Raw genomic sequence first — 17,349 nt, 5'->3', positions numbered from 1 at the left:
TTGACTAAAATTAAGTGTTTCCCTCCCTTCTCTTATGCTTTCACCAGCTGTGAAATGAAAATAGCAACATGCAGGGTACAGTTCAGTCTAACCACACGGATCTTTGGGATGAAATACGCAAAGTGCCTGACAAGTCATGCAAATGGGCAGTCTCACTTGATTTTGGGATTAATGAAGGCATATATCACAGCACGTAACTTTGTTACTTGCAATGCCAAAGGAACCAGATTAAGTGACCCAGCATATCCTTCTGGTCCTGTGTTGCTGACTTTCCCATAATTTATTAACTGGATTTAATGTACAGAACGGCATTGTCACTTAAAGAATAGAAATAGCAGAATGTTGCTTTCTGAAGCACCAGTACCACTCCTTTTACTTCTAAATTGTCGCCACACAGTCAGTTTGGCAAAAGCATCCAATTGAGTAATTCTGCTTCACTTTGGGGTTCAGCTATATGATGAAGTAATTTACTATAATATTAGCTGAACCACAGTAACCACTTTGTCCACATACTTTTAATTCACTGAAAAGGTGAAGCAAAACATGTCTCTCAGACCTCTGAGAAAGAGTGTTACTCGAATGCACTTTGTCTTCCACTCCATGAGCCTGAAATGTACAAGTTACCAAAACTGGTGATAATCTTACCCGGGCTTTATGGGGCTTTGTGCAAGTACCAACTTCAGCTCTGCTTGGGAGAGCAGACGAAAACGGAGTGCTGAACCACCCTAGACAACACCTCGAAAGTTACTGCGATTAACATGGAAAGACGATTCTCCCATACTGTGCTAACAACAGGCAATGAAGTATGCACACTGAGAACACCTCTCTCCTTTGGCAATTGTTATTATTTGGGGGTGCAGGCTCAAAAAGTTGATGTAATCAAATTAAATTACATTTGTGACAAAGTCATTTGCTTTTGTTATCATTTTTTTAAGATAAAAGTTGAATTCACAAATGTACAGAAACCCTTACTGAAATGAGGGCACAAAATCTGAGCAGCAACACTAATATGAAATCTTTAAAAGTCTGATAAATGCCATTTATAGTTAATATAGAAAATGGAAAATCAAGTGCAAAAACTATTACTTAACGATGCTGTTTTCTATGTGGGTCAAGATCTGGTTTCTTCTCCCCAAATTTTGACATTAAAATAATCACAGAAAAGAGTAGTTTCAGAGAGAAAATGGTGTGTGAAACTTTCTTTAAACTCCAAAAAAGACCTGAATTGTGCATTGCATCACAGTGTTCTGCAGGAACACTAACACAAGGTAAAGTATTGTCATAAATCATCTGATATTTTATTGTAGTGAACATCTGCTGCTCCTGGATATAGCTATGTAGTCAAGGGAGCACTTGAGAAGGAAGAAGGAATGCCAGGTACATTCATTAGTGAAAAATAATGTTCAAACCAGGATTTCTTTTGCTTTTGCCATTAGTACTAAACAGCTTATGAAGTTATAAAGACATTAATAGTTACTCTGATTTATTGTATTTCCAAATTGAGACCACACTTTCAAAACCTTTCGTTGAATAGATGCCAAAAGACTGCTAACGTTAGGTTTGGCATACTGGACAAACAATGCAGTATTAAGCTTACCAAAAATCTTAGCTAAAGCCATGCCTTTCAAAAGCAGATACTAACATTTGTTTGGAGGTTCAATCACTTGAGTAAATACCCAACTTTCAGAAAACACCTGAGTGCAAAGAAGCACAAGGCAGAGTCCAAAACAATGCTTGTGCAAGCTGGTACATCTACACAGCACAATGTTCTCCTAAGTGAAGTAATTTGGGCCCAGATTTCGCACTGACATGGCATAGTGCCTGGGCTAACATGTCATGCCTTTCAGCAGTTTATTACTTCAGGCTTAGTGCCAAACTGACAGGGCTATACAGCATCAGGCTCTGGAGCAGTCTACGCTGTACTTATGCTGTAAAAGGAGGATCTTAGGAGAACACCTATAGATCCAATGCTCTTTTTGCCATTTACACTTTATTTAAAGATCTGTCTCTTCTCTTCTATTTCTTTATAAGAACAATTCTCTTCCTCAAAGTTTTGGAGTCTATTTCCTTCTAGTGCTTGCAAGCCAAACATTAGCCCTGGATCCTTCACATGGAAGAATACTAGCTGCCTTCTCCCTATGTGTTTTCATGCAGATGCTGGCAGATGATTCTCCAACCTATCCAATAATAATTATGGGAACAAAAGAAACTCTTCCTTTGTGCTTGATGTTCCTATCACAAAAAGAGTGGTTCTCAGTTTAGACATGGCAAGTGGCAAGAGAAGCCAGCCACAGCTCCATGAGGGCAAGGCAGTTGCTTCTTTTCATCCTACAGAAACTATTATAAAGAAATTACCTCTGCCCACCAAGTCTGTCTTCTTGTAAAGACACTGATGTTTTCAAATAGATGTATTATATTATGTCTCATGGTTCAAAAGGACTGGTTTAGGAAAACTTTAGAAGTATCTGCTAAAAACAAATTGCAAAAGCAGGAGCTCATCTTGCAAAGGATATAAAACCAATCAAAGACTCAAACTACTATGGGAACAAGTAAAGGGCATTTGTTCCAAGAATCAAAAGTAGCTTCCCAAAAGGTGTAACTGAGAAATGGGAAAGCCATAGGCTGGAAAAGATTCTTAAAAATAAACAAAAAGAGAATAGAGCAAGTCAACACTTAAGGGAGGACAATTTGCTAAAGATGATCCTTTCAGTGCCTCCAAGTTACATGGTAATTATTAGCTTTTGCCATGCTGACTGTAATCACTGCTGACTGCAAATGAAAAACATAAATCCTTACCATCAACAGCCAATGATACAATGCCTTGTGTGTCCTCAACTCCATACATCACGTCACAGCGATACACCCCTGCATCACTCGCACGCAGCTTAGAGAAAGTCAGTGAAGCATCACCAGTCTCCTCTGAATGGGTTGGAACAGACACCCTGTCTTTGTAGTTTTGGCCTATTTTGATGTTCCCATTCTGGGCCACCAGGACTGTGGTTTCTTTTGCATCTTTTCCACTTTTATCCAGTTCAACCTTTGACCATTTAATTCGTAGATATTCGGCTGCATAGCTGGAGGCTATAGTGGGTGTGGTTGAAAAGAAGCATGGCAGGACTGAAGTTCCAGACAGGGATCCTTTCACCAGGGTTTTTTTTTCTGCTTTAACTAGTAGAGGGGGGAGAAGAGAAAGGAGATATTGCATTAGTGACCAGCAAAATCAGAAACATACATTTCATTAGTATTTAATGATTAACAGACTTTCAAGACCAGAATTCCATGAACCTTAGTTGATTCATAACAGGTCTGATCATTGTAAGGTAAAAAAGAGTTTGTACCAACATCCCCAGCCCTTGGTTGAGCCCCTTCCTGTCTGAACAAATTAATTCACTGCTCTTTGATTTATTTTCTCAATTTGTTATAGTAGTAAAGTTATTGACTTTCTTTGGAAATGATTTTAAAGTTTACAGATGGCAACTGAAGTATAAGATCTATGTTTTCATTCTCCAATGGAGTAAAACTGCTCTCAGTGACAGCTGACCAGTTATCACATATTTGTTTCTGGGGACAAAAAAACAAACAAACAAAAAACAGAAAAAAAAACAGGCATTACCTCAAAAGAGCATGTTAATGTGCTCACGTCCTAGATGTATGCAAAGTCATAGGCTGTTATACATTGCACCCCTTACACCATTAGTCTTTCAAGGGTTAACTCTTTATTGCATACATGCTGAAACAAAAGCCTTTCCAGTTACATCCTCCCATATAGTCATTCTTTTAAAATTATTTCCTTGTAGCCTAGGGGCCATTAACACATTGCAGAAATGAAGTATTTTAGGATGTTAAAGTGGAAAAGGAAGCAAAGTGTGCAGAAAGTCCCTACTTGGCTCAAACTTGACTTGATAGGACCTTTATCATGTTTATGACATCTCCAGCTGCAAACACTTTCCAGTGAAATGCTTCCATCTGACAATATCCTGAGGGGAAAGTTGACTACTGTTCACCCAACCTGCACGCAGCCACTGTCTAAAGACAGGATTTCGGTTAGATTTATTTTCTGTGTCATGTTATTTCACCATATTTAAAGGCTTAATGAAGATTAAAAGCTGACATGTAATAGAACCTATACCTCCTCTTTCACTGACCTGCACTTACACATTTCTTCAAAGACTGAAAATGATGATCAGCAATTTTAAGTCAGGTAAGAATCATGACATTTAGAAAGAAAATATCTTCAAATACCAGCTACCAGCACAGTGAAATAAGAGACACCAGCACATGAACATTACCTAGCTATTTATCTATCTATCATCTATGCACAAAAGGAGTAGAATATTTTGAAACACAAAAGGGAGAAGAAAGGAAAAAAAAGGAAAACTGCTTATTGATTATTTTAACAGCAACAGATGACATTATGTAGCATAAAGAATTTAATAGTATTATGTAAAACTGTTCAATACAACAATCACTAGCTTATTGGCCATGCATTTTAATAATAAAGAACTAATCTGAAAAAGAAAAATATTGGACTAACCAAAAAAACATCAACCAGCAAACAGACTGCTGATGCTACAACTCACATTTAACAGTCAAGCATTAATTGCTTCACACAGCCTGGGCCAGATTTGGCAAGAATCTGTATGTAAAACAAGGGATGACAAAAACAAGACCAATATAAAATTGAAGACTAGAGAAATTGCAAATTGAAATTGAAGACAAGCCTGTAGAAGTTACAGAAGACTAAACACCAGTTCAAAAGCTTTGATTGCTAACATGTTGATTTGGGGAAAATAAATAAATAAAAACACCACCAAACCATCGAAGCAAGAATTTGGGGGAAGTCAGATACCGCTTACAAGGAATAAAAAGTTGACTTTCCTAATGTTAATTGATGTCTAAAAACTAGAAAGTGCTGGTTTTATTCTGAAGATTTATAGTAGGAAAACATCACTGGCTCTTATATCACCTTTAAGTTCTTGAAACATCATTGAATTACTGTGGAGTAGAGCCAGAAAAATAGAATGAAGACTTAGTCCTATCATTTGTGGTAGAAAAACTGCCAAATTGCACAGGTGGAAGATTAAAATCAGTCTCAAAATATTTAGCATTTATTATGATCTCTTGTCATCTATATACATTACAGGAACTTCTTAAATGAAAAATGACCTTGTTATAATTATCCTGACTGACAGAATTTTAATAAACTTTCAAGAGAGTTGTTTCTGGTTATGTGTGATCTGGAATATCAGTACTGAACCCTGAGGAAATTTATTCTCTTTAAAAATTGTGTCTTCACATCAGTAGACTGAAACCCTTGGCAGCAAACACATATCATCATGATATGCAAACTAGATTTACCCTACACAGGACCACAAAAGGGGAAGACCACGTAGGTACAAACATACGTCTAAATGTAGTAAGCATTATAAAGTGCTTTTTAAAAGCACTTTCTGTTTTGACTAGCAGTTGAGAAGGGAGAATGAGCAAAAAGAAGACAGAAGGTTAGAAAATAAAAGATCTTTTTCACTACTGAAAAAATATATATATATGTTTGACATTGAAGGCTAGGATATGTTACTGCACGGTAACAAAAAACTTGGTTTCTTGCAGTAGTCCACGCAGAATTTACTGGCCAATGGAGAAAACATCTATATATTTTATTAATCCATATAGCCCTTTTGTTTCTTTAGTATTTTCCCTATGCTTGTACTCAATGTTGGGTCTCTTTTTCAACTACTATGCATGTTATGTGACAGACTACTCCTTAGAAGGAATTTGAACACAACTTGAGAAAAGTAGGTATTGCCCACACACCAATCACAAGCTTTCCAAGTGTTTCCTACCATATCACAGTTTCATGACGTATCTTCAACTACCCATGTAGGACCTAAAATACTGGTAATATCATGCATTCTTCAGCAAGATATGGTTCTGAAATGTCTAAACTGGCTGGCAATTAATGCGAGCATTCTGTTGCTAACTAAAATGTATCACTCATGGGCATACTTAATTCATTAGGGAAAATGCACAGACAATATAGAAATAAAATACATAGCTAAATCCAAATCACCTGGCCACAGATGTCTTGGCAGAACTCCCAGCAAAGTCAATGGGAGCTTTGTACAAGATGATGGGACTGCAGTGTCAGGCTCAGAGCACTTTGTACAGTCTGCTCACCAGCAGGTCTTGTGGGCCTTAGCATTTGGGTTTTTGTGTCTTCCCCAGTTTAAATATTAAATACCTCCAACATCAGAATAAGTAGCATGAGCAGAATGAGGACCTTTCCTATTTGATACCTCGACAAAAGACAGTCCTGTCAGGTCTAAATTACGGGGCAGGATTTTCACAGACTTAATATTGTGCTATCTTCCCCATACCTAAAGCTAAGATATAGTAATCTGTTTATCATGGAGATAATGGCACATAGTACTCTTTTTCTTTAAAATAAAATAAAAATAATGAAATAAAATAAAAATTACAGCTTGACTTGTCACACACTTTTTCCTCCCTAGCAAAAATGTCTTAGGTCCTCCTAGTCTACCATTTTGGCTGTAAAGATAACTTATCTTGCCAATGACATATGGCTTGATATCTTTCTTTTGAAGTTGGATACAAACTATAGAAAAAATTCTAAGGCAAAGCATCTCCATAGAATTATTGGTATACTTTATTTATTTATTTATTTATGGTAAATGTTACAAAACTCTTAAAGTAAAAATTCAAAGGATAAAAAAAGGACAGAACTCTGCAATGTTGCATTACATTAACCATATGTCAAGACTAATAGGTATGGAATTAAAAAAAAAAAAAAAAAAAAAAGAACAAATAAATGCCCTACGTGAAGTGACAATGCTTATAGGAGCAATTTTGTTATATAATTAAGCTTCACTGAACAGAATGTTGTTACACAGCAAGCAGACAAAAAAAAATGCTTAAAGAATAAGATTCTATTTAAAACCACATTTATGAGATAAAATTAATCTTATTTTTGATTTCATCCACAACCTACATATACGTAATACGATATGTCTGTCAAGAGCAACTGAAATGACCAATGAAGTTGTGTGTTCTGTTAATCTGACTACTAATAAGTTTAAGAGAAGTCTTTTCATTAACCCTAATTTCATTAACCCTTCTTTTAATGAAGGTATTCAAAAATTAAAATTAATGGACTTCTTGCACAAACTTATATGAAACTTTGACAGCAGAGGTAACTGAGGACCAAGACCCAAAGAAAGTTCTCCCTGAGTTCTTTGACAGGTGATTTGGGGCCTAAGCAAGCAAAGTGAGAGAAGGAGATAGAATAACAAAGAACCGACTACTTTAATATTCTGCAAGAAGAACAAAGGAAGCTAGGAAAACTTAAAACACAGCTGAAGGACTCAATGTAATGTACATGTGCAGACATCATATGCATGCACATATGTATTTTATAGCACCTATACAATATAAACACAACACACTAAACTGATCGATATTATTTACACACTTCCAAAAGGACATTATCACACACCGCAACCTAAGGCATTTGTGTTCTTATCTGGATTACAGGGCTTTCATGAAAGCATACTCACTCATGGCATGACAAATGGTAGCTTAAAACGGGTAAGGTAAACTCCAACACCGACCATAATCACAAGCTCCAGCTTGTAAACTACAATATCATGACACTGGCTAGTTCAAAGTGAGTAGATGCCAAGCTTGGAGTAGGTGTAAACCTTGCTCATGAATTTTGTCATTAATCCTTCACATGTAACTCAGCAAACAGCAAAGGTCCTGCAGAGGGGCACTCCCATGACCCTAGAAGCTTACACTGTGTTTCCTGCTGCCCTCCTGACAAATGTATCTTCTGAGAATTTGAAGTCTTAGAGAAGGCATTCTCAGTCTGCTCTCTAAGGAAAAATACTTCTGTTGCTACATAAAAACTAACAAGCTTGCGATGCAAATATGATAGGTATTTATGAATGTGACCATTCAAATAGATGAGAGTGGAAGAGAAAACAATGACATGAATAATAGTTAATGATGAATGCATAAAATTTGGCATGCTTATAAGTTGCTCTGTTCTAAATTAAGCTTCAGTTTTGTTATGATTTAATTTGACCCCCAGATTCCAGGATTTACACTAAAAAAACAAAAGGGAAAATGTTGAGGTGAACATCCAAATAAAGACTTCCAGGGCCACTGGCAGAGAAAGGGAAGTGCGTAGGATGATGTTCTGGCAAGTAGTTGAATAACTGAAGCAGCCTTAATGATGCCAAAATTGAACATCAGACTGAATGACACATGATTAGAGAATAGTGCTGTGCAGATAGGAGAATAAGGTTAGTTTCCAAATAGTATTTTCAACTGAAGTTTAAAGTTTTCAACATAACATATTTCCTAGTAGAAAATGCCAACTCACCAGAACTTATTTTTTATAAATTAATTGTTGTTTTTGTTAAATTCCCCACATGAGTTTTGAAAGAAAGACTTTAAGTTTTCAGAACAATTTTGCCTGAAAGGAAATATTGCTATTAATCATATGCAAGTGACTACTTAATTAAGCCATATGGGGTTACTAGATCCATTCTAGGACCAGAGGTATGGGAACCTGTGGTTCATGAAAGATTTTGAGGCATAAATTTTGCATTCAAAAGCAAGATGTTAAAAAGTTGAAACTTAAGAAATTCTTGTCTAATCATCAAAATGCAAACACAGATTTCTTTTTTAAAGTTTTCTTTGCTTTTAACTGAAGAAACAGCTGTATTGCAAAAGTTTGTGACCTTGTAACACCTATCCTCAAAAATGGGTGTATATATACACACACAAACTGACTTACTTCTACAAAACAGAAGGATATGGATCGATTCCAGACTCTATTGGATTGATTTATGAAAATGTTTTCATCATCTTTGTCCTCTCCACCATGGCCACACTCTAAGGAATCTCATGTTTAAGAACCTTTACAGCAAAAGTACAACCCTCAACTTTGAAAATAAAACTCATGAAATTTACATTGTATTTCTAGGAACAAAAGATTCTTTCTACACTTCTTCCAAAAGTTTCAGGTGAATAAAGACAAGTTGGAACTTGGTCTATATTCCTGGGGTGACCTTTCCTGTACTTTCACATAGAATTTTTTTGTTTACTCTAAATTCTATTCTGGAGGTCACAAAAGCCATTTTAGAGGTGATGAAAGGTGGATTAAATTAGGGGACATCTAAAGGTTCCATCCTGTGTTCCACCACTATAAGGCTCAGACCCACTTCTCCCCCCAGACAGTGATGAACTCCCAGTCCCCTAATTCTGCCAGCTCAAGCAGATGTGAAAAGCATTGAGACAGATCAAAGACATGATCCAACTGAAAACTAAGCTGAAAAATAATAATCATCCACTTTCAGGCAAATCATTTACCTGATTCATCTGGTCATATATCATAAATAAGTGTCATCACAAAGCAAAACATGCCAACTAGAACCAGGGGATAGAGAAAGGGCAGAACTACCCCAACAAATACTAAAATATATGTGAGATTAGATTGACCACTATGCCCAAAATAATCATGAACAGATTTTAAATCAGTCATGGCAGAAACATCAGGTTTAAATATCTTGTCAGATTCCTTTCTTAGAAGGGAATTCATTGGAATGGGCTGCCCAGGGAATTTGTTGAGTCACCATCCCTGGAGGTCTTTAAAAGATATAGAGGTCTTTTAGATGTAGAGCTTAGCGATACAGTTCAGTGGAGGACTTGTTATTGTTAGGCCAGAGGTTGGACTTGGTGATCTTGGAGGTCTCTTCCAACCTAGATGATTCTGTGATTCTGTGATTCTTTGCCTTACTTTGTCTCTCCTTACATGCTTTCCATCCCAAGATCAATTATCAGTTTAAAATCTTATCTTTATACCTCTCCTCCTTTGAGTGATGTACTACAATTTACTCCATTTTAAAGCTGACTAATCATGGATAACACTCTTAACTTTATCATATCTTAAAACAGACGTTTCTGCCTCGAAGAAAGCTATAACTTAGCAAATTAAAAGTTTGCTACGTAGACTTACATGACCAGTTCATGACCTCTTGTGACCATCACTTACTTTGCCTTTCAGAATGTTTCATATGAACAAATTATTAAATGCCTGGTGTGGATCCAAGAGCCATATATATCAATGTACATTTGCAGACATTTTACTAAGTAAAAAATGGTGAAAAACAGCTTAACATTTAATAACCAAATGAATCTCAGCCGTTCTTGAATTAGAAAATGGAAGCTCAGTTTTAGTGTCTTGCCCTCTCCCTGAAGCTTTGAGTTTGTTGTCCATGAGGGTGACTCTAATCTTCCTTGTTTGTTGTGTTTTTAGTGAAGACTGGAGAAACAAAATTAACTTTAAGGAGGAAGTCTCCCAAACCTGCTTGAGGAAGAGGAAGAAAAAACATATTTTCTTTTTAAGTCAACTCCACTAAACAGAACAGTCTTTTCCTTTATCCTACAGGACTACCTAAAGACTTTGCTAGACATGGTACAAAAGTAGGATAAAAATGGGTATATTTGATTTTCTAAAGGCTAAAATCAGTTCCTAAAGAGGAAATAAAGAAAGAAAAAAATGAGGGAAGAAAGAAGGAAGGAAGAGGAGAGAGAGAAAGAGGGAGGGAGAAGCAGAAGCAGAAAAAGCAAAAGTAGTAGAAGGAGTACAAGAAGAAAAATTATTGTCTTGCCTTGAGTCTTGGGAAAGTTATTATCACAATTTTCTGAGTCTGCAGCAGCTGCAGGGACTTTTTCCTCACTAGGCTTGAATCAAAATTTCAAATACCAATAGCAACCACATATGAATAGGTACTTCAGTTTTAACATGTTATCAACATGAAAAGCAAACACAGCTCCTCCTTTCCGCCCAAAACTAAGACCTTCACCTGCCTTACGATGTCCTTGCTCTAGGGCCCAGCAGCCAGGAGCCTGCCACCACTCTAACCAGGTAAGCTCACAGCAGCCTCCCACAACAGCATGTCTGGCTCTGTCCACCTCAGCTACTTGCTCCTCAGTGGGCCACAGAGCCAAGCATAAACTGGGGCTACTGGTTTTCCTCATATCACATTTGTATGTGTCACCTTTCACCCTGAATACACCCTGAATACAGAGAGGGTGTTAGTGATCTATAAACCCAAAAGGCTGCGGTGGCATGACTTACATGAGAACAGTCATTGGAACCTGATGGGTAGGTATGCAAAACTACCCTTCCTGTAGCCCCAAGAATCCCCCACTTTATTCACCATCTCCGCAGCTTGTCTACATCCATCCTGGCAGTCTGTTCTTGCTCCCCATCAGCAGCACTGAAGCCCTCATGGAGGGTGTCTGCCTGTCTGCCCTATACTAAAATTAGCCCCTGGCAGCCCTCACCTACTGCACAGCAGCCCTTCTGTGAATCATGCTGAATATACGAGACATATCTGAACAATAGGTCCAACATTTCACAAGCACAAGCTAAAGGATTAAGACACATTCTTGAACATTTGGAGAAGGCAAGCTGTTTCGCTTCACGCTATGTAATGTTGTTATCACGCTATGCTACTGCCTTTATCATCACTTGAATTATAGTAATGGCACTTCCAAGCCTCCAGAGACATCAGATAGGTGTGTAAAAACCTCATCAGAATCATGCCCACCCACCAAGTGTTTTTTGTATAAATCAGTAAGGCAACAGGGAGAAAATAGAAACAACGTTAGTTACACAGTACATTAAAAAGACTGGCAGAGGCAAAAGCAGAAACCAAATCTCCTGAGTCCTGGGAAATACTCTAGCAATAAATACTAAAATAAATATTAATAAATGATATGGTGTATAACAGACTTACCTTTAGGTAACATATATGTTATAACTAATGTGGAGCACATCCATATGATACTTTTTATATTTAACAACATCTTGACCTACAAATAAAGAAAAAAGGAGTAAGTGGTTAGTAGTACATTGTGTGACAATTCAGTACATTAACATTTATCATTGACATTATAAGGAGTCATCTGTTCAAGAAAGATGTTCAGCAGGACAGTACAGTAATCCTTAATATACTGATATTTTGGCATTTTATTCACTGTTTTAAACCTAATCCCATACAGCAGTAGCACTACATGATGCCAACAGTAGCACAACATGATGACTTCTCCCTGGTGAGGTGTTGCCAGTTCAGATCCAACCTCCAGGTGACTTTATGTCCGTAACACAGACTGTCTTATCATTTAGCACCAGCAAACAACCTGTTTCGCATGAAAAAGGTTCTGAAAATATTTCCCCTGAATCTGCAAATACCCTGAAAAATTAAGAAGCACACTAACGAAAGCATTACAATTCCCATAAATGTCAATAATTATAATGCTTTTGTACATAGTCTCTCATCCACATAGCTACACATATGCACTATCTAGCCATCATAGGGAACGGCTTTCAGCAGCAGTTTGTCAAGCACTGCCCTTAAAAAAAGTTTTTAATCACAAAATCCAAAGTTTCCTGATATCGCTGCCAAAATACTTTGCTTGGGTTCTGAACCTGGGTAAGTAACCTGAACTCAAAGACATCACAGCTGAATTGCTTTATGGAACAGTGAAACATAGATTTAGTAGATACAGATCTATGTTATCTCTATGAACCTTGTGTTACATATACATATTTTAGCATTTTTTACATTAGCATTTTAATTCCTTGCTCTTTACATGTAAGGTTTTAGAGTTAAGGCATTAACAAACACACCCACAAACCTCTGCAAGCTATCCTGAACATGACAGCAAGACAGAGTTAACTTATTCAGAAAGCTACTGCTGATGTGTTCAACCTCAGGAAAGTTTTCTACACGGCAGCTTACAGCTGCAGCCCAAACTTCACAGGAGTCTGTGTGAATTGGCATCTACCCTGTAGTGGCTGGATGATTGAGAAAAATGCAAAACATCTCAAACCAAGCCCTCCCAGTGAGGCAATCTATAGCATAATAGCATCGTGTTCAAAATTTCCACCTAAAAGGGTTGAAAACCCAAGGTTTTCATTCCCTATATGCGGATGGCTAGGGCTGGCTGGTTGCACTGGGAAACATGTGCTACAGCCTATTCCCAGGGCGTGGAGGAAAGAATACAGCTGCTTTCCATGGAGCAGGCTGTGCCTTGCCAAAGACACCCCATCTCTGCTTCATTCACTCAACAGCGCTAACAGCGTGATGTGATATCACTGATTTGGCAACGTTAACTTCACAGGATTTTTATGACTGAATCCGAAACAAGAACCAAGACCTCTTTGACTTCATTCAGTTCGAGCCCTATCCTCCATTAAACTTTTTCTGAAGACTCTAACACCAGCCAGGCAGTTTTATTTTCCCCACAATTTGCACAAGCAAAGCTGTACATGGAGGAAACAAAAGTGGCTATTTAATAACTATCTATAGTTATTAGTTTGATAAAAATCTATTCTGTGTTCAGTATACCAAGCCCCCATAACACATTATGGAAGGCTCTGATGAGCAGGAAGGTTGCACATGGTAAGAACTTCAGACGTCAGAGTCTTTCTAAAGCAGTGGGCCAGTTTTCAGACACAGGCAGACATTTGTTTGCTTAAGTAAACACTTAAATTATCCTCATTATTACACAACATCTCAGAAAATTAGAGGTCACGGTGAGCCTACAGATGTGCATAAACCAAAAGATGCTTCAAGAATCCCTTGAGTCCTGAAGCTTCTGTGAAGCCTCGAGCACCAAAACCACCACAGAGCATCTCCTCAAGTAATAAAAGCACTCTGAAGATAGAGCGGAGAAAAGAAGACCTACAGTGTTCTCCACCCTTGCATACGGTGAATGCAGGACCTGCCTGCGGAGCAAGAGCTCTGGCCTTTGTGAAGGCACAATAGCTCCAGATCTCCCTTCAAGCTGCTCTGTCCACATGTGTTTCCCATGTGTCACACACTGGCTGTATCAGCAGCTAAACAAAAATCTAGAACAAACTGTTTACAAGTTTAGCTTTTCGTATTTACCCATACACTTCGTCTCCCTCCTCCCCCAAAAGGCAACCTTGGATTTTCTGACCAGAAACAAAAGAATCAAAAATGGAATCAAACAAATTCACAAAGAAAAAGGAACTAGCAAAGGACTTTCATTTTTCCCTTGTGCTGTGGCTCCAGGGTGTTTGAAGGATCTCCTCCTCCCATTCCTCCCTACCTCATACACACACAGCACCATAGCTCCAACCCTTCATGGGTGACTGCATTATAAAGGCAATTTGAGGAATTGTATGGAAAACAACAACTTCAGCTTTCAGCCATGAAAAACACATATACCACAAAAATATATGAAAACAGAAAAGACAACCGCAGAGATATAACTTCCTGCTGAAGACCAGGTGGTACCAAACCATCAGGGTATTCATGGTTGTGATCTCTACTCTTGGCCTTGTACAGAGGGCTGCTGAAATTACACCTGCTACACTGAGAGCTTGGACAGCTCAAAAAATAAAATAAATAAATAAAATTGCACTCATTTGAGCAGAGTTCAATATGAGACACCTGCCAAAAATCCCCACCCAGCACTTGGAAAATCACCTCTCAACCCTTTCTTTTTTTAAATCTCCTCCACCCTGAGGCCCTTACGTAATGAAAAATGCTGGGGAAAGGGTTCAGTTCTCACCCCTCAGATTCATGAACATGACTCCCATGCAACACGCCATGCACAAGGGTTTTCACACTCTGGTCCTCTGCAGGCTCCCATAAACACTCCTGGGTTACCGAGTGCTGCTCCACTACAGCTGCCAGAATTAAATGTGCAATTACCCCACCACCCTGTCTAAGCAGCAGACAAAAAAAGCAATACCCAACTCAGCCCCCAAGGGCAGTCTCACCTGGAAGGAGAACACAGAGCTCTTCAGACCCCAGCAATCTCCTTCAGGAGCTGCAGGCAAGGCAGGGCACTGCAATCAGATGGAGCTGCTCCTGCCTCCGCTCCTTGTATCACAGAGACTGCAGCTAACTGTGCTCCTGGACAAAATCCCTGCTCTAAAATCAGCTTTGTTTCCCACCCTGCTCTCTGCAAAGGCCTCTGCTGGCTGCTGTACTTCCCCAGAGTCCACAACAATTAGCCAAACTCTTTCCAATCATACCTTTTTCCATACACTTTTTTTTTTTTTTTTTTTTTTTTTTTGCCTTAGTGTCATTACACCTTGAGGAAGAGAAAGCTATAATGCTATGGACACAGCAAGAAAATCCTGCCAACTAAAGGCTGCAAGACTTGAGTAAGTGTTTAATTTCCACCTTCTATTAAAAAAAAAAAAAAAAAAAAAAAAAAGTGTGTCTTACTTCATATGACCACACTTGGGTTGCCCACTGGCTAGTGTCCAACTGGACTGGTCCAGTTTGTTAGGAGCTATTGCATACAGACTGATCGACAGAAGTCATTTTCACTACATTTCTAAATTGGATGCGACCCTGAGCACAGCAATTATTTTTAACCAAAAGATGCCAAGTCCTTGATATACTTCACATCTTTAAAAACTAGCAGAGGAGGTTCTCTCTTTGGGGAAATAATAGAGCTCTTATTTTGCAGGCACTGCTACCTTCCCTGGAAGAGCAGAGAGGCATAAGAGCAATAAGTTCTGACCTTATTACAGCCTGCACTTAGTTTGCAGTGTAAGCTTGATCTCACACCAATGCTATTTTAATTTAACCAGATGGGAGAACATTACGTCTCTCTTTCTAATTCCGGGTTAACAAAGACAGCGAATTGTCCCGGTGTGGGACGACAGACTGAGATGTACCAAGAAGTCTGCCCAGCTCCTTCAAAGTTGGAAAAATGAGACATTAGCTATTTTCCTAGAGGTGATGCTGTCCCAGAAGGATATAGCTTCTCAGGTTGTGTTGAGATAGATTCAGCACATTTTCCACAGCTGGACTGTGAGAGCTGGATATGTTTGCAGAAAGCAGTCTCTACCCATCTACCCTCATTGCCTGCACAGTGAAGGTAAAACATGAGAACCTGGCACTGGAGACCTGAGGTTGCTGCTCCTACTAATGGGTAAAACAGCAAATTACATGACTTTCCAGCAAAGCCCGGGAAGGCTAGAAATGACCTATCCCAGATGCATCATCTCTCTTGCTGCTCTCTGAGCGCTGGTGGACACCTTCATGGCTCCCACCCTTCCTCAGGGACCACATGCTCTGTGCCTTATTCTGCGTCCGCATGCCTCTGATCCTTCAGTGATATGTCCATTAATTGCCAACACATATCAGCTTTAGTGTAAGTGCCGTTTAATTGACTTTACTGGTGACACTACGCCTTGGCCATGTGATTAATTAGCTGGTCGTGCTGCCACATGGCCGACTTGCCCTCAGTCTTCTTCACCAGTGGCATCTGCTCAGCCTGTCACCACTTGCAGAGGACTTCATGAAGCCTTCACGGAGGACCTGGGGACACCTCCAGCATCCCCTCCTTGCCACTCCAGGCACGGAGAGGAGCTCCCTGGCCTGCTGCTGGCCAACCCAGCTGTCAGCGGGACACAGATGGGAGGCTGACCAGAGCACAGCGTGTTCTGGCAGACGCCCCTGGACGTCTCCCCCGAGGCCTTCATTTAACCCAGAAGCAGCCCTGTCCCTTCGGGCAGCCTCAAGGAGATGCTCCAGGAACCCATCCGAGGGTTATGGGGGCTTCCAGCGCCCCAGAGCCTTCCCCGTGCCCACGGGCACGGAAGGACAAGCCGGGCCGAGGCCACCAGGCTCCAGCCCTCCTCCCCGGCGGCTTCGGGCCAGTTCTGTGGGAGCCACCCCCACCACGGCACCGAGACGGGGACCCCCGCCCCGAGCAGCTCCTCCCCGCCACCATTTCATGGCCGGGGTCCGCCGTTCCCCGCCAGGGGGCGCCGGGGGCCGCCGCCGCGCCCCGACCCGTCCTGTTCCTCGACAGCGCTCGGGGGGGCTCCGCGGCGGCACCCCCCGGCCGGACTCGCAGCCCCCCGGCCCCATTCCGCCCTCCATCCCCTCCTCTGGGTGGGAAGAGGGGATGTGGGGAGTTTTTGGGGTGCAGACGGTCCCCCGGTCCCCCTCCCCCAGGCCCCCGGGTCCGCCCCGCCGCCAGGGCGCTGCGCGGCTCGCAGCCCGCCAAGTCTTACTCATCCCCTTTTGGAAGGAAACTTCCTTCTTTCTCCCCCTCCGCCACCTCCCTTTTTCATAAAAATAATAATTTTTTTTTTTTTTTTTTTTTTTTAAAAAAAGGAAAACCACCCAACATTGCGCTCCGGTTGTCCCGGGATGGGTTTCTGCAACACGTTTCGACACTCATTGCTTAGAGGGAAAAAAAAGAAAAAAGTAAAAAGGGAGGGAAAAGGAAAAGAAAAAAAAAAGGGGGGGGGGG

General features: G+C 40.0%; 1 protein-coding gene across 4 annotated transcripts in view; it reads right to left on the bottom strand.

Moving 5' to 3' along the window:
* VCAN (versican) overlaps window positions 1-17,349 on the bottom strand; it is a 112,620-nt gene that overhangs the window by 93,133 nt on the left and 2,138 nt on the right. For all 4 annotated transcript variants that reach the window (XM_035309363.1, XM_035309364.1, XM_035309362.1 and 1 more), the window contains exons 2-3: window positions 11,832-11,907; window positions 2,797-3,168 (exon numbers count right to left, since the gene is read on the bottom strand). In XM_035309363.1, coding sequence (XP_035165254.1) covers window positions 2,797-3,168; window positions 11,832-11,901 — 442 coding nt within the window. In that variant the 5' untranslated portion in view covers window positions 11,902-11,907. The remainder of the gene's footprint in view (window positions 1-2,796; window positions 3,169-11,831; window positions 11,908-17,349) is intronic.

This window comes from Oxyura jamaicensis, chromosome Z, assembly GCF_011077185.1.
Source record: "Oxyura jamaicensis isolate SHBP4307 breed ruddy duck chromosome Z, BPBGC_Ojam_1.0, whole genome shotgun sequence".
Lineage (NCBI taxonomy): Eukaryota > Metazoa > Chordata > Aves > Anseriformes > Anatidae > Oxyura > Oxyura jamaicensis.
Note: the sequence above shows the minus strand (reverse complement) of the source record. Positions and strands in the feature narration are given on the sequence as shown.